At 41.0% G+C, this 19,200-nt stretch overlaps 2 protein-coding genes across 9 annotated transcripts in view; both read left to right on the forward strand.

Moving 5' to 3' along the window:
- The window catches only part of Mid1, a 33,331-nt gene extending 21,193 nt beyond the window's left edge, over window positions 1-12,138 (forward strand). For all 7 annotated transcript variants that reach the window (XM_043211088.2, XM_070278758.1, XM_070278760.1 and 4 more), the window contains exons 4-6: window positions 5,687-6,336; window positions 6,401-6,558; window positions 6,614-12,138. In XM_043211088.2, the coding sequence (XP_043067023.1) occupies window positions 5,687-6,336; window positions 6,401-6,558; window positions 6,614-7,737 (1,932 nt within the window). In that variant the 3' untranslated portion in view covers window positions 7,738-12,138. The remainder of the gene's footprint in view (window positions 1-5,686; window positions 6,337-6,400; window positions 6,559-6,613) is intronic.
- A 1,202-nt stretch (window positions 12,139-13,340) lies between these two features.
- SiaT (beta-galactoside-a-2,6-sialyltransferase) lies at window positions 13,341-15,866 on the forward strand. Of its 2 annotated transcripts, XM_017252445.3 has the most exons (6): window positions 13,341-14,063; window positions 14,142-14,666; window positions 14,891-14,988; window positions 15,086-15,365; window positions 15,421-15,518; window positions 15,582-15,864. In XM_017252445.3, the coding sequence occupies exons 1-6, from the start codon at window positions 13,898-13,900 to the stop codon at window positions 15,750-15,752; spliced, it is 1,338 nt and encodes a 445-aa protein (XP_017107934.2). In that variant the 5' UTR covers window positions 13,341-13,897; the 3' UTR covers window positions 15,753-15,864. The 2 variants fall into 2 exon arrangements, with proteins under 2 accessions (XP_017107934.2, XP_070134864.1); XM_070278763.1 differs by having other exon boundaries at window positions 13,341-14,666; window positions 15,582-15,866.
- Window positions 15,867-19,200: the final 3,334 nt, after the last annotated feature.

The raw sequence follows: 19,200 nt of genomic DNA on the forward strand, positions 1-19,200 counted from the left end.
CAAAACATTAGAATATATATATAAATATTAAACGTAATTTATACAACAGGCAGTGTTTACAATAGGAAATGTTTTTGGCCAGTTATGACAGGCAATTAAATTTCGACTAGGACAGCATTTTGTTGCCCAATTAGCCGAGGCGGTCCTGCCACTTCGGGTTGACAACAGACAATTATGAAAAGGCGGCACAAATGAATGTGCCACAAAAAATTTCCATCATAATTTGTACAGACACTGGTCGTGGCTCTTAGCCCTGTTAAAGCGCCAACAGCTTTGGCATTTTGTTATGGGATTTTGCGGTTTTAAATTTGTATTTGTCTGGTGGCAGCACGTAGCTCCTGCTGGGGAAATGGCTAAGATGGTTAAGATGGCCAAGATGGCCGAAAATGGCCAGGAAGGGGGAGGGAGACTAGCATCCGAGCTTTATGCACTGCACTCTGTTTGAAGGTAACACGTGACCGTGTGGCAAACAAAACAAACGAAGCAATGAACCAGGCGAACAAAAACCGACAAAAAAACTAAAAAAAAGAAAAATAAAGTAGAAAGCGAAACAGAAACACAGAAAGAAAGTGCTGACGACGAAGGGTTCGAAGGGATCTGTGAAAGGGGGGTTGATAAAAGGTGGTAGGTACATAATGGTCCTTGCCATGAGTTTGTTCGCTGGTTGCATGCTTCTGTTGCAAAAAACTGCTGCGAAAGAAAGCAGAGCCAAGCGAGCCACACTCTCACTCGCCCACAGACACACTCGCAAAATGGATGGAAAATAAAAGTTTATCCTTGGACCAACATCAGAAGCATTACTTAAGGGGGTATACTACTACCAGTACTGCCAGTACCAGGGCTGTACAAGGGTAGGTGGTTTGGGGGGCGTGGCTGTGCACGCTGTGCTTATTGCCAGAGCCAATGCGACAACACGTGCCACAGTTGGTCAAGTGCGTTGGCGTTGGCGTTGCAACTGCGATTGTGGCCAGGGCACTTTGAGCTGGTTAACAAAATAAGCACACACCCATACAGAGACACATATCCTTACACACACACACGAGGAAGCCCACCAAGTTATCTGGCAAAGTTCGTTATTTTAGCACCCTATTTTTTAAAAGCAATCCTAGCTAATTATAATTAGTTTGCAGGTAAAGGACCTTTATAGTTTGTTTTTATGGTTAAATATACTGTAATATTCTTTAATAAATAAAATACTTAATGGTCCAAAAGAAGCATATTGTCTGTTTGGCAAAAAAACAACATCAATTGATACAATTCCTTGAAAAAGTATTTTATTATTATTGAAGCTCGACATAATTGAAGTATTTACTTTGGCGAAACAATAACCGAGGGGGAAATTTCCATTTAATGGTTGTAAAAATCATCGTTGATTGTTATTTATGGAGTGAATTTTAATAAATGTGCTTTAAATTCTTGCACATACATGTGAGTGTAAAAAATCTGTAGCACGCTTATGTGGGCCACGCCAAGCTCGAATCGCAAACAGAAACACAAACACTGGCGCACGCATCGTTTCGTGAGCCATTATGCAAATTGGCAACAACAGCAGCTAGCAGTCAGGATATCAGAAGGGTAGGTCCTGCCACCAGGATTGCTACCAAACACCGAACCGAACCAGAATCGAAAAAGACGAGGCAGCTGTAATGCCCGGCACTTACTACTCATAAATTTACTGCAATGGTACAAATCAAATCATAACTTATTTGCATACATACGAGCCTAGCGTATGCCTCTACGAAAAAGGACTCACTACACATACACAAGATTGTGAGGGTGTGTGTGTGAGTGTGAGTGTGCCATATCAATTACATTACATAGTCCATGGCATGGTATTTTGTGTGCTGCGCAAATCTTTGCCAAATTCAGTCACGTTTTCATAACACACTGACCAGGACCAGAAGCAGGACCTCGTCTAGGACCTGGACCCCTGAAAAATATACACATACCTTATAACAGAAAACAGAACCCCAAAATGAAAGTGTATTAATGCTGAATGTTGGGTATCCTCCACACACTCACACACACACACACAACCCACTCGAATGTCTGCAACTAGCGGTGGCACACGAGTGCGCTTAGAATGCCATAAAATATTTATGTCTCAGCCAGTTTGCGAATGAATTTGAAGGCCAATGCAGGAGCATAAACTTTGATACACTCAACCGAGCCAATCGAATTGTGGATTGACTTGCGGCGAGTGGTGGGGAATCGATAACGCAAACAATATGCAAGGACAAACAAAGTTGTTCCCATTTGCTGGTCATCGTAAATAGCAATGGAGTTTGTGAGTTTCCCTGCCATCCATCCCTCCTATTTGTTTCTAAGGATATTAATTGGGCATTATAGAGTGGGAGTATATCAGTTATATTTTAAGCTTCTTGAAAAGAAAAACAACACTCTCGCAAGGATAATTTTCGGCATGTTTGGTTCACTCACTGTGGTTTATTTATACATTTATTATTTTGCGGCGTTTTATTAGCCCCAGTGCCTGGGAAATGTTTTCTTTATTTCTTTGGTTCAACGGCTTATGAAATTATGATAGTAAAAACCCCGACGACTATGGCCAATAGCAATGCCAATGGCAATGGCAACGGCAACGGCAGCCATTTGAAAACTCGTAAATCAACCCACACGCAATGTCTGCTCCGTTTGGCAAATATAAAAAGAAAATTTCTAGCTTTCTTTTTTTTTTTTTGAAGAAAACAAAAATTCAATTATTTGCCATATGAAACGGTCATTGACTGACTGATGGTCAGTGGCAGTAAGTAAGGTTGCTCCTTTCTTTGTTGTCGTTTTGGTGACCGACCCTCTGAACCCACTGACATCCTGACCCCAGCCCCCCCTCCAACTGCTGTCTCGATTGATGGCCTTTAACCCTTGGCTTGGCTATTAATGTTTACGATAAAGGCAAGTAAGTTAAATATTTCTCTCTCATTTTTTGGTTGGTTGGGTTGTTGGCCAAAGCCCCATAAACATTATTCTTATGGATATCTTATGGTTTGGCTGTAAAGCCCGGTTTGGCACAAATATATGAAATTAGAATTTCATTCCATAATCTGAATTTCCAATTAAATCCCTGCTCATCGGATTTGCGCACAAAACACTCGCAAACACATACGAACATGGCCACTCATTATCGCATATTGAGTTTCCAAAATTTGAAGCCGCAAACCCACTTCGCCACTCCGCTAGTCCGCCATGCCGCATACCACATCCCGGCAGTCTTTGGCAGCCCTCCCTCATCCCCACACCCCCACATCCCCGAGCTTCCAGCCGTTTCATCCGTGGACAGCCAGAAGGCCAATCTCGGTGACAGGAACTGGGACGAAGCGCGAAGGTCACACATCGATGGGCAGGCATAACTCCGGCTTATTTACTGCCCGCATGTGTGTCCGCCTACTGGCCTCCTTCTGTCGCCTCCTTGCCCCATGCCGCCTTTGCCACACTCCGATTACGCTGCAGGCTGCATGCTGATGGTGTCATGTCGGCGTAATGGTCGAAAAGGACGAAAATCGGGATTTTGCGTGCGGAATGACTTTTGCGCCCCGCATTTAAATGAAGGCAGGCTTAAATGGATTTCATACGGCTGCCGGGTATATGAGTTTAAATCCACTTGCCACTTCTGCCGCCCACCTTCCTTCAACAGCTGGGATTGATTTTTTTGTCACTGTTTCCCTTGGATCTTTGCGGCAAAAAGGAGGAGCACCAGCCCTCATCAAATTAACTTTGCACCCGCACCTTGCAACGTCGCAGCCTCTAATTGAGTTGCATTTCTTGAGTAGTTTTTTTTTTCGCCCCCTTTTTTTTTGGTGTCAGAATTCATTTAGTGTGTGCAACACACAGATATGAGAGGACGAAGGATATGTATGTAACAGGCTCAAGTTCTCTTCCACGTGCTTCCACGTCCATCCATCCACCCACTACACGCCGGCGGTGTCCCATTAAGGAAAAATACTTTTTTGTAATTAAATAATAATTTAGCAAGTCAAGAGATGGCGACAGACCCGCCTACACGGGCCAGAAGCCCTCGGAGTAACCACAGCAACTGCCACCCCACCTCAGCCACATGTCTATATAATCCAAGTAAATATATATATATTTTGGCTATAGAGTGTGTGTGCGTTTGCGGTTTAATGTCAGACACTCGCTGAGTTTATGGGGTCGTTGTCTTTCATGGCCAAAACAAAATGTGGATAGTTCGTGATGAACTACTCACAATTCTCTGCGAAGGGTAACGCACTTCTGAGTCAGATGATTGAATTGCTATTCCCACTAACAACAACAAAAAAATGAGTGTCCTGTCTGAGATAAATTCAGGAGAGAGGTGGAATATTTTAGATTGCTGTTTTTCAACCGCAAACACCGTCACCAGCAGTGACAGAAAGCACACCAGGCACAAACAATTAGCACAACTGCCAGTTGCATTGCAGGCCGCAGGGCAACGGTGCGTATACGTGATTTATGAATGCGGTGCACGCTTTTGCGGTTATTAGAACCCAAGGCATATTAGGCGCAAAATTCAAAATTGTATTTGGCCGTTGGGTCAGTGTTTTGGGGGTTAATTTAATTAGTGTTCTGCTGTGCATTTGACTTGTTTGCAGTTGTGTAGTTGTGTTGCAGAAGTGCTTTAGTTTACACGAACATAATTGATTTAGACAATCAATGCAGTCCACTTTGTTGCACTTAATCTCGAGGCAATCAAGAGTCTGGATAAATATTGAGAAGGACACCCCTGCCGTTCACTCTTGACCTGAAATCTATGTAGAATATCCGTATGGAAATAGTCTGTCGTGTCGTGTTTATATGCATAAACAAAAATCCAATGACTTTCCTGGATATGCTATTTTTCCCACAGAGAGAACTCTCTTCTCTTCCTGGCATAACCTAAAATTCCATTTGGTCCTTGCAGGCAAATGTAATGGCAGTGCCGACACATTGATAGCCACAGAAATGTTGGCAAATAGCAAAAATTTCACCTAAAAACGGAAAATTCTCTGGCCAGGCTAGCCGAAGAGTTGTTTGTTTGGTATTTGCTTTTGACCAACAGTTATGACGGTGGCAGGGAGGTATAGGGCAGGGAGGGCCAGCTTTTTTTTTGAAAGCAAACTACTCCAATAGTTCTGTCAGAATAGAAAATCACAACAGCAACAACAATAATAGCAGTAGCAGCCAGCAAAAAGCAACAAACAACAAAAATCAACAGAAGCAAAGGATAAGCAAAAATATTTTTCCAACCTGGCAACAAATTGGCTGCCAAATGAAAAAGCCGCCACTTGGCGGCAGGAGGCATGAGGCAGGTGGCAGGTGGCAGGTGGCAAGAGTTGTTGGCAAAATATGGATAGATGGGGCGTGGCAGAATAGATGGGGCAGATAGATGGGATTCAAAATTAATATGTAGAGTGTGTATAGTCTAGTTTTGGAATGAAAGGCATAAATACACGAGAGTCCTGGAGCTTATGAGGATGCACATTGTTTAAATAATATCCCAGCAGATTGCTTCAGCAATAAAATAAAGCATATCGATAAGCATCAGGCAGTCTGCTAATTGCACACTGTAACTCAGCCATTTCAATTAAATTTTCACAACACAAAGGATAGCCAATGAATTAAACGTAAATGCAGGCCAGGGATTTCTGTGCTGATATATGTATTATTATATGAATGTGTTTGTGTGTTTTTGCAGGAGGCATATCGTCGGTGGGTCTGCAGCACACTGGTGCCATATTTCGCCGAACCGAAGGATGTTAAGACCGCCGACGAGGCTGCCAGCAAATCGGCAGCAGCCAAGGCAAAAGCAAAAGCGGCGGCAGCTGCCAGCACGGCGGCAACATCGATGGCCGGCAAGAGCAAGCGTTCGGCGCGAAGCACTGCAGCCGGTGGAATCAAGCATAAATCTCTGAAATTAATCAGCAATAACAATAAATCAAATAACGGCAATAACATGAACGAGCGTCAGATTAATCAGAAGCATGACAAGAGCTCGAACGCGAACGGCAACAGTAACTCGAACAAGGACAATGACCGCAGCGACGAGGATGCGATAGGCAGGGACTTGGCTCAGACCTTCTACGATGTTGTTGGCCTGGCCAAGTTGCCAGGCGTTGAGGATGAGGACGGTGGCGAGGATGCCGATGAACCACAACCAGATGTTGGTACCGAGTCCGATTCCGAGTCCACATCCGATATTGAGATGGAGGGCGAGACGGACACGGACACGGACACAGATACAGATACGGAAGCTGTGGCCAAACAACAATCCAATAATTTCATATCGACTGCCAATAATTCGGATCCCAGAGCCACGGATCCAGTGATATCAAAACTACAGAAGAGGTTCGATTCCTATTCCTAAATAATTGTATTTTCTTTCACTAACCTTGTTTCCTAATCCTTGTAGATCAACACGCAAGGCAGAGTTCCGTAAGCGCCGCCGTATCCGGCCCTGCCTGAGCGTCTGCCAAACCGTGGAACAAAAGTGCCCCTACCTGCTGCCCGCCGATCGCGCCCCCGCGCTGCCCACCCAATATGCCGGCGAGCCGACATTTCTCTGCCTAGGTGAGTCTCCTTCTCCGGATGCTTAGTCCATTCTGTACATGTATCTCCATTTCAGATCAAAACATACCCGAAACAGGGGCACAGCTGGAAAAGTCAAGCTACGGCCCCAACGACTGCTGCTACAGCTACTGCAACGGACCGGCGGATGGCATCTGCACCGTGTGCCAGGACTTTGCCCAAACCAGGACGGGAGGAGGCGACCCCGCGTCGGCGGCCAACTCCACACGTCGCATCCACAACATCACGCTCTCCCTGAGCTCGCATCCCGGCGAGCATGCCCGGGCCAAGAGCGTGGCCCTGGCTCTTCGGAACGTCAGCCAGTCTGGCGGGGATCCGGATGCCGTGGAGACCCTGCTCCAAAGATTGCCCTACTACGCCCGGCACGACGGCGTCTTCTACTACGACGACGAGGGTGACATGCCGCAGGAGCCGCTGTCCGGGGATTGTGCGGCCGTTCCTTCTGTCTCCAGCCGCTGCACGATACCGTACTATGCCTCCGGCACCGAGCCGGTGGCGGCGCCGCCCACGCAGCTGCTGGTGTGGCTGAGCGCCCTGCTCGGCCTCCTCGGCAGCTGTGGGGCGGCTCGGCAGCGGTGGTGGAGTTGCCAGTGGTGGGGCGGCGGTTGCGTGCAACGAAATCGTAGTCGCGCGGTCACCTGCGGGGACAACTGCCACGAACAGGAGCTGATCCGGATCCGGATCCGGAATAGGAGCAAGCAGGAGCGGTCGCGGGTGGCGGCACCTAAGAAATCACACACCGAGAGATCAGAAGTAGGAAGGATAATTCTCGCCTCGAATGCCTGGCTATGGCATACATATAAACTAACGTATAGGAAAGTACGGTATTTTAGCAGTAGCCGAAGTAAGTTTAAAGGCGAGCCTAGACCTAGTCGTATACCTAACTATAGAGACTTACATTCAATGAGAGCAGTGCGAGCGGTACAAGCGGTACAAGCGGTACGAGAGGTGCGAGCGGTACGAACGGTACGAGCAGGCATCCAAATACAATGGGGATGGGGGGCAAAGGATGCGAACGGGTCAAAGGGGGCCTGCGGCATGGGGGTGCTGAGGGAGGGCGGATGCATTAGGACTAGGAACTATCGCTATTTCTACTACTACAACTACAACATAAACGATTGGTGGCGAAGATGGTGGTGGTGGCGTTGTGGCGCCTTATAGTGCCTGCAAAACGTATGCAGCCAAAGCGGCAAAGAAAAAACCAAAATAAATACCAAAAGATACACGATGACAATGGCACTTTGATGTCAGAACTCTACCGCTCTCCTTAGTGGATATGACACGATAAAAAATTAAATAAATAATAGCCAAATCAGAAACGATACATAATAGATGTGGCAAGGAAATAAATGAAAAACAAAAAACCAAAAACCAAAAACAAGACACATAGAGACAGACACACAGATCCGTGGATATACAGTTTAAACCGAAAACAGAAAACCACTTAAATATTTATGGTCCTCTTTCAAATGAAATAAAAACAAGCATAAATTAATTATAAATCTCTATTGAACAAAACCAAAATAGCATATTTTATTACAACTAGAAAAAAGAATATGAATATTTAATTAAAATAAAAGCAACTGCCACAAGAATAGGTTTTTTAGATAAACGATAACGGAAATACAAACAAAAAAAAAAAACAACAAAACCAAAAAAACATTTAATAAAAAAACCAAAAACGATACAACTAAAAATAATATAAAAAATGGGGAAATCGAAAGGATTATATAACTAGTTATTAATTTAATTACTGGCGAACAAAAAAGTTTAGGTTAGCTAAAACGAAAAACCAAAAAAACAAAACTGAAAATGAAAATGAAAAACGGAAGAAAAAATAAAATCCAAAATTAATTAGACTTAATTTGTAAACGATTAGAGAGTCTAAACAAAAAGAAAACAAATAAATTTCAGCCATTAACGACGTATAGGCCGCGTATCAACCACCTCTCAAAAAAAGTACATTAATTAAAAGAAAAAAGCGAAACGTGAACTTTACTTAAATTAGTTTAACAAACAAACAAAAAAATGAAAATACGTAGGCATACATGTATTACGAACTATAGTCGTGGTGGACGTGATTTAAGGACAATTAAATCAATTCAAGTGGCCCGCAAAGTGTCTAAACAATGTCTTTATTTAGTTCGAATAACAAAAAAAAAAAAAGAAGAAAAAGTTCATATTTGTATAATCCAAACCGAAAAAAGTAAACGAAAGCCAAATGCGGAAAAGCGAGAAGCGAGTGGAGATGGGTATATAAAGCGCACAGTAAAAAACGTATCTATAAGATTCATCGACGGCCATAGTGAAGGGACTTTAGCGAAAATATTCGGATTCGGGTAAAAAATAAACATTGAAAAAATGAAAGCATTAACAGCATACATAACATACACATATATACAACCATGCAACACACTCGAAAAAAAAAACAATATATACATGATTATATTGTTTATGTACGATAGATATAGTCGATGAGAAAATGTGCAACGTAAACCGGAATATAAGTTAATGACGAGGCGATAGAAACAGAAACAACAACAACAATATACCTACTATATAAATACTAACAATGAATAATAATACTTTTTGTAATAAAGTGAACTCTATGTAGCATATACATATATATTAATTATATATATGAAATATATATATTTATATAATATATATTGTCTTAACAACTTATCGTACATAACTTGCAAATGAGAAGAGTTAGAACCGAAAAAAAACAAATGAAAAGCTATGAGTAAACCAAACGAGAAAAGCCTAAAGGAAAACCAAAACCAGAAAAATTAATTAATTAAGAAATATTCAAATAAATAGTCGTATTTGGTATCAACTAATTAACTATTAAAATAAGTACTAAACAATTTGAGAGAACCCTCTGATAGAGCACAGTCACTCCATTCAGTCACTCACCGACTCACTCTCACAGGATTGTAAGGACACCAAACGTTGAGCACTCCTCCTATATGATTCAGTTGGCGCTTCTTACCCCTCTTACCTGTTCACCTGTCAGCCTCTCCATTTCCATACCCACACCCCCCTTTCAGTTTCTATTTGTTTCTGGTATTCGACATTTGTTCGACTTTTTTCTCTTCAGATCCTTCATTATCGAACGGTTTAACCCACTGCAGGCAGTGTTAGAGTTACCAGTTATACAACTTTTTAAGTCTATTAGGAAAACTTTCCGAAACATTTCCAAAAACATGTAATTCTTTAAAAAAATACAAATTTTTGCATTTGCAAAACTGACGAAATTACTTTAGGTGAAGATAGTTGACGAGATGGTATGGATTTTGTTAGATGTTGTAGTAGAAATGTAAACGATATAACGAAACAGAACAGAGCAGCCTTCATATAGAACCTTAGGTCCTTCTTTCTAAACATCCTTTACCCTGAAACTAATTATATGTAAATAGCAGTTCGCCTCAACCAAACACGATCCATAGGGTATACTTACAAAAACTGATTCATATTCTTTGATAAATTCTACTATTACTCTCTGTCATATAATTCACCAAAAAGTTTCTCCAGTCTACGTGAACAACTCTTTTTCGCAACAACAAAACGAATAAATACAATACAATTTATGAGTTAACGTGGCCAAAAACTTTTCACTTATCTCGGCTCGTCAACGAGGTAGTACTGTACATTGAGGCGAATGCAAGACATTTTCTAAGAAAAGAAAGAGGGCGTGAAAGTCGGAGAAAGTTAGGGAAGACATGACACGACCGTTATCGTTGGCAACAAAACAACAGCAACAAATTATGAAAAATGTAACAACATAAACAACAGCATAACAGTGAAAATTTCAATGGCGGAAAACGGAAACGGAAATATAGAACAAGAAGAAGAGGTGGAGGAGGAGCAGAGGAACAGTGGAGCCGCTGGCACAAATTGCGCGCATATAGAATGCAAATTGTTATGAATTATTGTGTACTTTTGTAAAACTTTTTGATATATATAATATAGTTAACATGAATAGATGCCTAAATAATAATAAATTAAATGTTAATTTATTTAAATGTAAACAATAAATAGAGAAGGACACTGGAGTAGGCCGGCACGGTTGGGCTAGGGATTCGGGGGACTGAGTAGGATCCGCAACAGGGTTCACCCTCCCATAAACACAAACACTCCATCCCGATTCCCGATCCACCGATTCCAGGCACTTAGAGTATGTACGAAAAACCAAAAAAAAAAAAAAATAAATTAACTTTTAGGCGTTGGATGATGCACCGCATGGATCTATGTAGACCCTTTTCTGTGGGGAATACTAATACTTTTCTGGAACGAATCAATTTTCATTGTGCATAGCGAAACTAGTTGAATTGTGGTGTGTGTATGTCAGTCATATGTGGGTAAAATCGTAAACCAACCAGAGATCGTGTCCATCGATGATTATTATGCTAATTGTGAGCATCACTTAACAGTTGCCATCTCATGCGATCCACATACGAGAAATTCTAATTCAAATCCAGATCCGAATCAATAACCAATTAGCACGAATTATACAATAATTTTTGTAATTGATTAGCCGCTGCCACACAAACCAGAAAAATAATGAAAAATTAAATACAAATTAATACAAAAATCCGCTGCAGCAAAACAGAATGTACGGCGGCGAATGCTAGCAATTATTTTTTAAAAAACAAAACCAAAAAAAAAACATAAAAAAATATTTAAAATATGTAAAAAAAAAAAACAGAAAGATTTTTAAAAACGAAAACCAAATTGGAAACACAAAATTCTTTTTAGGCCAAAAGAAATTACATAATTGAGTGCCAGGACAAAAGTGACAAAACATAAAAAACAAAAACCAAAAAAAAGAAAAATTTCAAATGTGTTGTATTTGATATCATGCAAACATGCACAGAAAACGAAATATTTGCGAATGAAAGAAGGGAAACCCAAATATTATAAACAAAGAATTCATAGCGTCAAGTCAAATTTAATTTAATTAAATGAAAACATAGACTAATTTAAAGGAAAGAAACACAAGCTAGCAAACAAAACCAAATCTCCATAAAAATTGAATACTTTAACCATAGTAATTCCGAAGGAAAAAACGTTTGCCTAGTGACCCAAAAAAAAAAACTTAAAACATGACCCCAGATAATAGTAATTTAGTGGGAACTAATAAGAAATCTTAAAATCTAAAAATCCCACATGAGACAGCTAAAACTTTAACAAACCTAAACTGAAATCTTCTGTACTTGTTATTAAAAAAAATCAAACATAAAGAAAACATAGAAAAATCAACAAATTATAAAAAAAGCGATTAAAAAAACCAAAAATAGAACACTGAAAAAAAACGAAATTTCATAGTCCTTAAGCTAATAAATCTAAAAAAGAAAACGAAAAGAACGTAATTCCCCCAGCCAACACTATCTAATATAATGAAATGAAAACGATTTTCAAAGTGGTCGACGATGATAAAAAATAGTAATACTATATAATAAAAATAATAATAATAAAGAATGACAACTGGCATAATTATGGTAATTGTAAAATAATTAAACAATGACGTAAAAGTAATACCAAAAACAAAAAACAAAACCGAAAAAAATCGAAAATAATAAAAATAAATTGTTGTTATTGAATGTATTTGTATAGAAAAATTATTATGATTATGACGATGAATAATAAATGATTACAAAAATAATAATTATTGTTCAAACCAAAAAAAAGCAAACCAAAAAAAAACACAAAAAAACAAAACAAATATATATATATATACGAGAAAATGTTTTTTGATTTCCAACTGGGATGGCGACAGGATGATATACTCACAACAGGATGGCACGTGTCAAATCCCAAGTGTTTTCAGTTCCTCAAAGCTTCTTTATAGATCCTTAAATGCAAAAACTAGTGTATTTTGTAGCGTTCAGCAAATCTTAAAGACCAAAAGCAAGGCTTGAGTTATAGAGCTTGAAATGCCTTTCAATTAAAATCTAGCCTGTCAGGGGAGTCCTTTCTGCCATTTTGATTCGACTGAAGGGACCTGCAATCAAAACTAGAAACTTGCATGAAATGGCTTCAAAATGGGCGAGTCCTGGCAAATATCCTTGCCAATGGCATGTGTTGAAATCTCGCACGCACTTGCGTTTAAAGTGCTGGGTTTTGTGTATTTCTGTTTATTTTTTTGTTTAGGGGAAGTGGCTGGCAGGCAGGCGGTGCCACGACATTGTATTATATAACTTTCACTCTTGAAGCAGGTGCTTAGGGGAGCAGGCACTGCCACAGTGGCAGTGGTAATGGTATGTGGCACCATCAGTGGCAAAACAGCGGCAACAGTAACAGCGGCATCAGCAACACAGCCAACCAAACAACCAACAACAAACACTCTAATTAAGCGCAGCTAAAGGAGAACGAGGCAGAATGATACACAGAGAGAAAATTATAGCTTACAATCAAAAAAAATATATATTACTTTAGTTAACCACAAAATAAACATAAAGAGTTATACTCTTTAAACTTATCCTTTGAATTGAGATGGTGTTGTTTAGCCACAAATTTTTCTCTGTGTAACAAGGCGGGAAAAGATGGCTCAAAACGAAGGCAATCGGGATGCCGCTGCCGAAGCTGGCTCCTCCGTGTTTCCGTATCCGTCGGCTCTTTTTGGCCAGGGAACTGTGCCGCCGCTTCAGATACGTTTCGGCTGGCGAAAGGGAAAGTTCGAAATTGCGGAAAATCGCGTTGCCTTCTTGTGATATTTTTGATTGGTTTTTTGGCGAGATTTGTTGTCGGTGTTTGACGCACTTTTTTGACCATCCAGGGTACGAAGAACGTGTTTTGTATATTCAAGTACATGTGTGTATTTTTTTTTGCATGCCAGTGGGTGTGTGTATTGGCCTGGCTAAATGTTTGTCTGGCGTTAACGAGTTGTGAGACAACGGTCAGCTAGTGTTTTCTATTTACCTTAGAGTTTTGCGGTTTTTTTTGTTGGCATACCTTTTGGCGCCACGTGCTAAACTTTAATTGCCAAAATGTCGAAAACATTCATGGAAGTTGGCGTGAACACTTGACTTGAATTGACAGCAACACGGATTTTCACTCAGGATAACAGAAAAAGCAAATAGATTGCAAGTGTTAAGTGAAAAGGTCAATACTAATTGAAATGGACATGGAAAATAAGTTTGCGATTATTTGCAAATATATATTGAAGAGTGATTTGTATCGAACCAAAGTTGAGATTTAAAATTAAAATTACATTCTTTATTATTCAATCTTTTGTTTGGCATTTTGATTGGCAACATCCGCAGGTTGTTTAAATATTTATTGGACCCTCTTTCGAATAGCTTATTATGAGTGGAAGATGAGGCAAGTGAAACGCGCATTGCCAGGTCAGTGTCAGGCCCTACTCGTCAGCCTCATTGTGTGCGCCGCCTTAATAATTCAAAGCGAGCAGCAGGAAGTCGGCGACGCGAAAGCTCAGCGGAGACACGAACCCCGCGAGGTGAATACGTCGCTGGCGGCCAACGGTGCGTATGGTTTTATGATTCCGTTTCCCTTCCCAAAGAGTCTGCGCAAAGTGATTAGAAACATGCATTCTTCCTCAGTTCGGATTCCTCGCAGTGTCTTCCATGTGCGCTGGAATCCCAATGAAAAATTCATCGTCGAAAGTCGCGAAAATCCGGCCATCAACTCCTCCAAACTGGCCCCCCATCCGCGCCTGAAGGTCTCCAAGAACACCAAGCTAACGCTCAGTCCGAAGCTCTACCTCTGCCATGACAAGCACTCGGAGCTGTGCCACAACAAGACCCAGCAGTTCCGCCAGCGGATCGTCCAGACCTTTGAAAAGGCCATGATCGAGTCGGTCAACGAGTCGGATCCGAATCACTATAATGTTGACTACAAACCAGTTTTTGGCGACAGTTTCGAGGAGCAGTACTATCCCTCTACCTGCCTGGTGATGGAGGCGGGAGTAAGGGTCCTGCGACGCAAGGATGAGCCATTCAACAAGCTGCCTTTCGGGAGACTTTTTCCGCGCCAGAAACTCTTTCGCAATATTCGAAATATCAAGACTTGTGCCATTGTTTCCAGTGCAGGTTCTTTAGCAGGCTCTAAACTGGGTCGATTTATAGGTAAGATTTTTATTTAATTATTATTCTATCTATTTCTCTCAGTGAAGTTGCATTCAAAGCGACCTGCATGCACAATTAGTCGGAAGAGAACCGTAGGCAATCATGAACAATTTGATTTACTCGTCTACTCTAATTCTGTTTTTCTAGTTTATTTTTTTTTTTAATGGATTTTGTAATATTTTTGTTTTGTATTTTATTTTATTAATTTTTTTTTGTGCCCCCAGACACGCACGACATTGTGATGAGATTCAACCATGCTCCAACGGAAGGACACGAGGTGGATGTTGGCAGCAAAACCACAATTCGTGTGGTGAATTCGCAAGTAGGCTTATAAAAAATGCAGTTCCGCACTTTCAATTGAAATGCATTTTTTATTATTATTGTTTTTTATTGACACCCATCCCTTCACACCCCCGCAGGTGGTGACAAAGCCCGAGTTTGATTTCACACGCGCTCCCATCTTTCGCAATGTCACGATCGCCGCCTGGGATCCTGGCAAGTACAATGGAACCCTGGAGGACTGGCTGACCAGTGCGGACTATGATCTCTTTACCAATTACGAAATATATAGACGACGCAATCCCAAGTCGAGGGCCTTCCTGATTGATCCCCATTCCGTATGGCGGTTGTGGCAGAGTTTGCAAATGTTTGCCGGAAATCGTGCTATTCGAAGGAATCCTCCAAGTTCGGGCTTTATAGGTAGAATATTTTCAATGGTATGTATAGTTTTAATCCTTAATATCCTGTCCACTAGGATTGGCTCTGCTTCTGCCACATTGTCCTCACGTTGACTTTGTGGAGTATGTGCCCTCCACGCGACTCAATGGACGCTGTCACTACTACAGCAAAGAGGTGGGTGGCAGACTCCTTTACAATTCCCCCCAGGGCTTTTGTATTGATGTCCTTGCTCGACAGATGAATTCCGCCTGCACATTCGGCTCCTGGCATCCACTGGCCGCCGAGAAACTGATGGCTCTGGACATGAATATGGCGGAGGATGATGATATGTCCGTTTTCCAATTTGGCATTCTCCGTATACGCCGCCCGGATAAATTGCTCTGCGGCTTCAATTTCTTTGGCTACTGAGAAGAGTTCTTCATCAAGAAGAGACAGAGAGGGAGATAGGAAGCGCGAAAGGGAGAGGAAGAATCCAATAGCGGAAGCAACAGACTCCGACGAGCCGAAGGACAATCCAGGTGCATTTAATCAAGCGGTTTTCATCGAAAGCAATAAACAATGAATATAAACTCAAGTATTTGTCCACTCAATGGGAAGATGAATGCCGGGCCACGCCCACGGCCTCCTGCTTGACAAATCTCTGCCTGAATTTGTATCCCCCAGGTGGCTACTCTTGGCCAGAACAAAGACCTGGCTGGATTTCATGTTTTCTTTAGCCATTAAATGCCATAACTGTTTGTCTACACGGACGACCTGAGTGCAATAAGTATTATTATTGTTATTCCAGTCCCAAGGATGGCAGCAAGGTGTGTGGGTGTGGATCTGCGAGTGGATCTGGGAGTGGGTGAGGTGAGGAAGGAAAGTACTCATTAATACGTGATGCGGCATTCGGAACGTGCAGCGACTTCTAAAGTGAGAAAAAAACGCCAGAAAGTCAGAATTATGATGGCAGCTTTTTATTCTCCTTCTGCTTTGCTTTTCGATCTGTTTGGGTTAAACGCTGCGTATACGCAATTAAATAAAATATAGCCAAAGTAAATATATTGAGATTCCATTGAACCAGGAAAAGGAGTCCATCCTAAACGAAAGTTATGGCCCAAGGGCGCTGTCCAGCATCAGCAAAAAAAAGCAAAATTGTTTGCATCGGAAATCCAATTTAAAGTTTCGTATAATATAATCCATATAATGTAAAGCAGATACAATGGCTGGAGATAAAATTCCTGGCTGGAGTTTTTTGAACTTACACCTGAACCTTCCACCTTCCTTCATTATATGCCACTTGTTAAGAGTTTGCTCTTTTGCATTTCAAAAGCCACCTGAAAAAGTTCATCTGACTTGGGGCGAGTGCATTTCCAAAAAACTCTCCTTTTTTTTCTGTTTTATTTAAATTTCCATTTTAAGATTTTTATTTGACAAATGCAAATAGCCAGACATTCACGTGTTTATGTTTGCACATGGCAAAAATTCTTTGTTTTGATAATTGGGCAGTATACACTGGCCATTGGCCATTTGGCCACTGTCCATTGGTATTTGGACAACAATATTTTGACATTTTTTACTGGCTCTTTTTTGGTTTTTTTTTTTTGACTAAAGCACTCTGCGCAGGCGCGTTCGTTGCCCTCGTGTGAACGTGTCTCCCATACCGAAGAATCAACAAAAAAAAATTATTAATTTTATAGCAAAAAGTCATAAACTGATTTTCGAGCGTGTGCAAGTCCTCTCTATGGTAATGTGGCTTCAAATATACATTTTATATATGAAGAGTCACTTGATTGCAATTAGTAGGACTACAATTAGAAGATAATGTCAGTAACCTATGAATACTTATTTAATTATGATTTCATGAAGTGGTCACAATCAATTAATATCTTTAAATACATATATCCTTTAAATCATATGCTGTTTAATCTGTGGTTTCAAAAAACCCAAAAAGAAAAAAACCGAATCAGCTCTAGCTCTGATTCAAAACCAAACTAAACCTTAAACCTCAGGGTATATTTTTATTTCTGGATTAAAAGTCAGCCTTTGACTGACGACATATCGAGAGGGCCAACATATCCCACTCCCGACTCCCTCATATGCAAAACACCCTAGTTCGGGGATGCAACTTCTATGTAGAATGCAAATTAAAAATGTTGCTTTTTTATTGGATTTTTATCGACTGGTGAATGACAGCTTTGGCCGACTGAGAGGGTCAGTGGTGACTGCCGGACTTGACAGGGACATGGACATCTGTTTCGAGAATCGGAATCAGACTCGCCATGTCGTACAGCCCCCCTCTCTGCTAGTTTGGTCTTGACTTCAATGTTGTGCTAATTGAAATCAAATGCCTGACCCAAGCCATCCATCCATCTAGCTATTTGTGGATACAGATTTTTGGATGCAAGATGAGTCAGCCGAGAGACACTTGAGTGAAATTAAAGACATAAAAGCATTATAATAATTTTCGTTGGGCATCGGTCGGTTTATTCATTTGCAGTGCACGTTTGCTGTGGCCCAGCTGTGTAGTCTGTGGTCTGCTTTTGTTTATAAATTTAAATTTTTTTCAATTTTCGGGTGATACCATTACTCAAGAGAAATTCCGCAGAAATGCAGGGATAGTCAGCATCGTGTATTAAACGGGGAACCAAGGGTTATTCCGGCGAATGTATGGGACTATGGGCAAACAAAAATATGAATACTAGGATGAGACATCAGGGCGTGTCCTACGACCACAACACGTAGCGGTTATGGCCAAGATCCAGACAAAAGATGGCCAGAGCAGACAGGCTGTGGCCGAGTCAAGGGCAACTTTATTTATGTTTCATTAACTTCAAGCTAAATAAGGCTCAGCGATCGGTAGAGAGACTTTCTTAGAGTGTTTTATACTCAAATTCTTTGTGTAAATGACCTCCAATCTATGGTTTCATAATTGTCCCTATAAATACCAAAACTTGCCCTAGAATTGTATGATAAAAATAAATACCCAACGCAAGCAAGCACTCTATTGCTTAGAGAAGATGGAAATTAATAATAAATTCTATATGTGATTATAAAGCTAATCAAACAATAACCTTTATTTGAAGGATTTCTTTTTAAATTTTGTAATAAGGAGCGGCCAACACTCTCGACTTCCTGCTCGTCAATCAATTGGCTCGCTTTTGTATCTAAAGTCCTTAGTTTATTATTTGTTCGTCAAATATTTAATTGAAATACAAAAGAAGGCATTAAACTCGCCGCCGCGGGTGGGTGGGCGTTGGGCGTTTAAGGAAAAGACAGGTTGCGGGAGGACAACATTCCAGCACGTTTGATTGTGTATAAATCAAAATATAAGAACAATATAAAATGAAATTTAGCATCGCAGCGATACAAAACGAAACGGAATGGAATGAATCGAAGGCGGCGTGCATTTCAAATGATTCAGCTCGTCGGAGTTGAAGATATCGCGGCGGCACTCCAAGATACAGATACTTACGCAAAATATCCCATCAAAGACCATTGACTATCGCTTAGGTCTGACCCGATGAATCATTCTCATAAGACAATAAAATGATTTAAAATAAAAAAGTAAAAAAACCGGGATGGCAGTGCGTAAGTTTCCCGTTACTAAATGAGGAACATCGACAAACAAAACCAACAAAAACTGTTACTGAAAAGGGGGTGTTGACAGGGAAGGACGCTGACTGACATCTGAGCTGACTGTCGGAGTGGGTTTGGGATCGGATCGGATCTGATCGGGAACGGAAGCATATAAAAGAATCTAAGTTGAGCTTCTCAGACCTCAGTCTAGCACAAAAAACGCACAACGAACTTGCAGTTACGGCAGCTTGCTGCAGCAAGGCAGATCCTCCTAAAAACAACAAAAACTAAATAAAAC

Source organism: Drosophila bipectinata, chromosome 2R (assembly GCF_030179905.1).
Source record: "Drosophila bipectinata strain 14024-0381.07 chromosome 2R, DbipHiC1v2, whole genome shotgun sequence".
In the NCBI taxonomy this organism is placed as follows: domain Eukaryota; kingdom Metazoa; phylum Arthropoda; class Insecta; order Diptera; family Drosophilidae; genus Drosophila; species Drosophila bipectinata.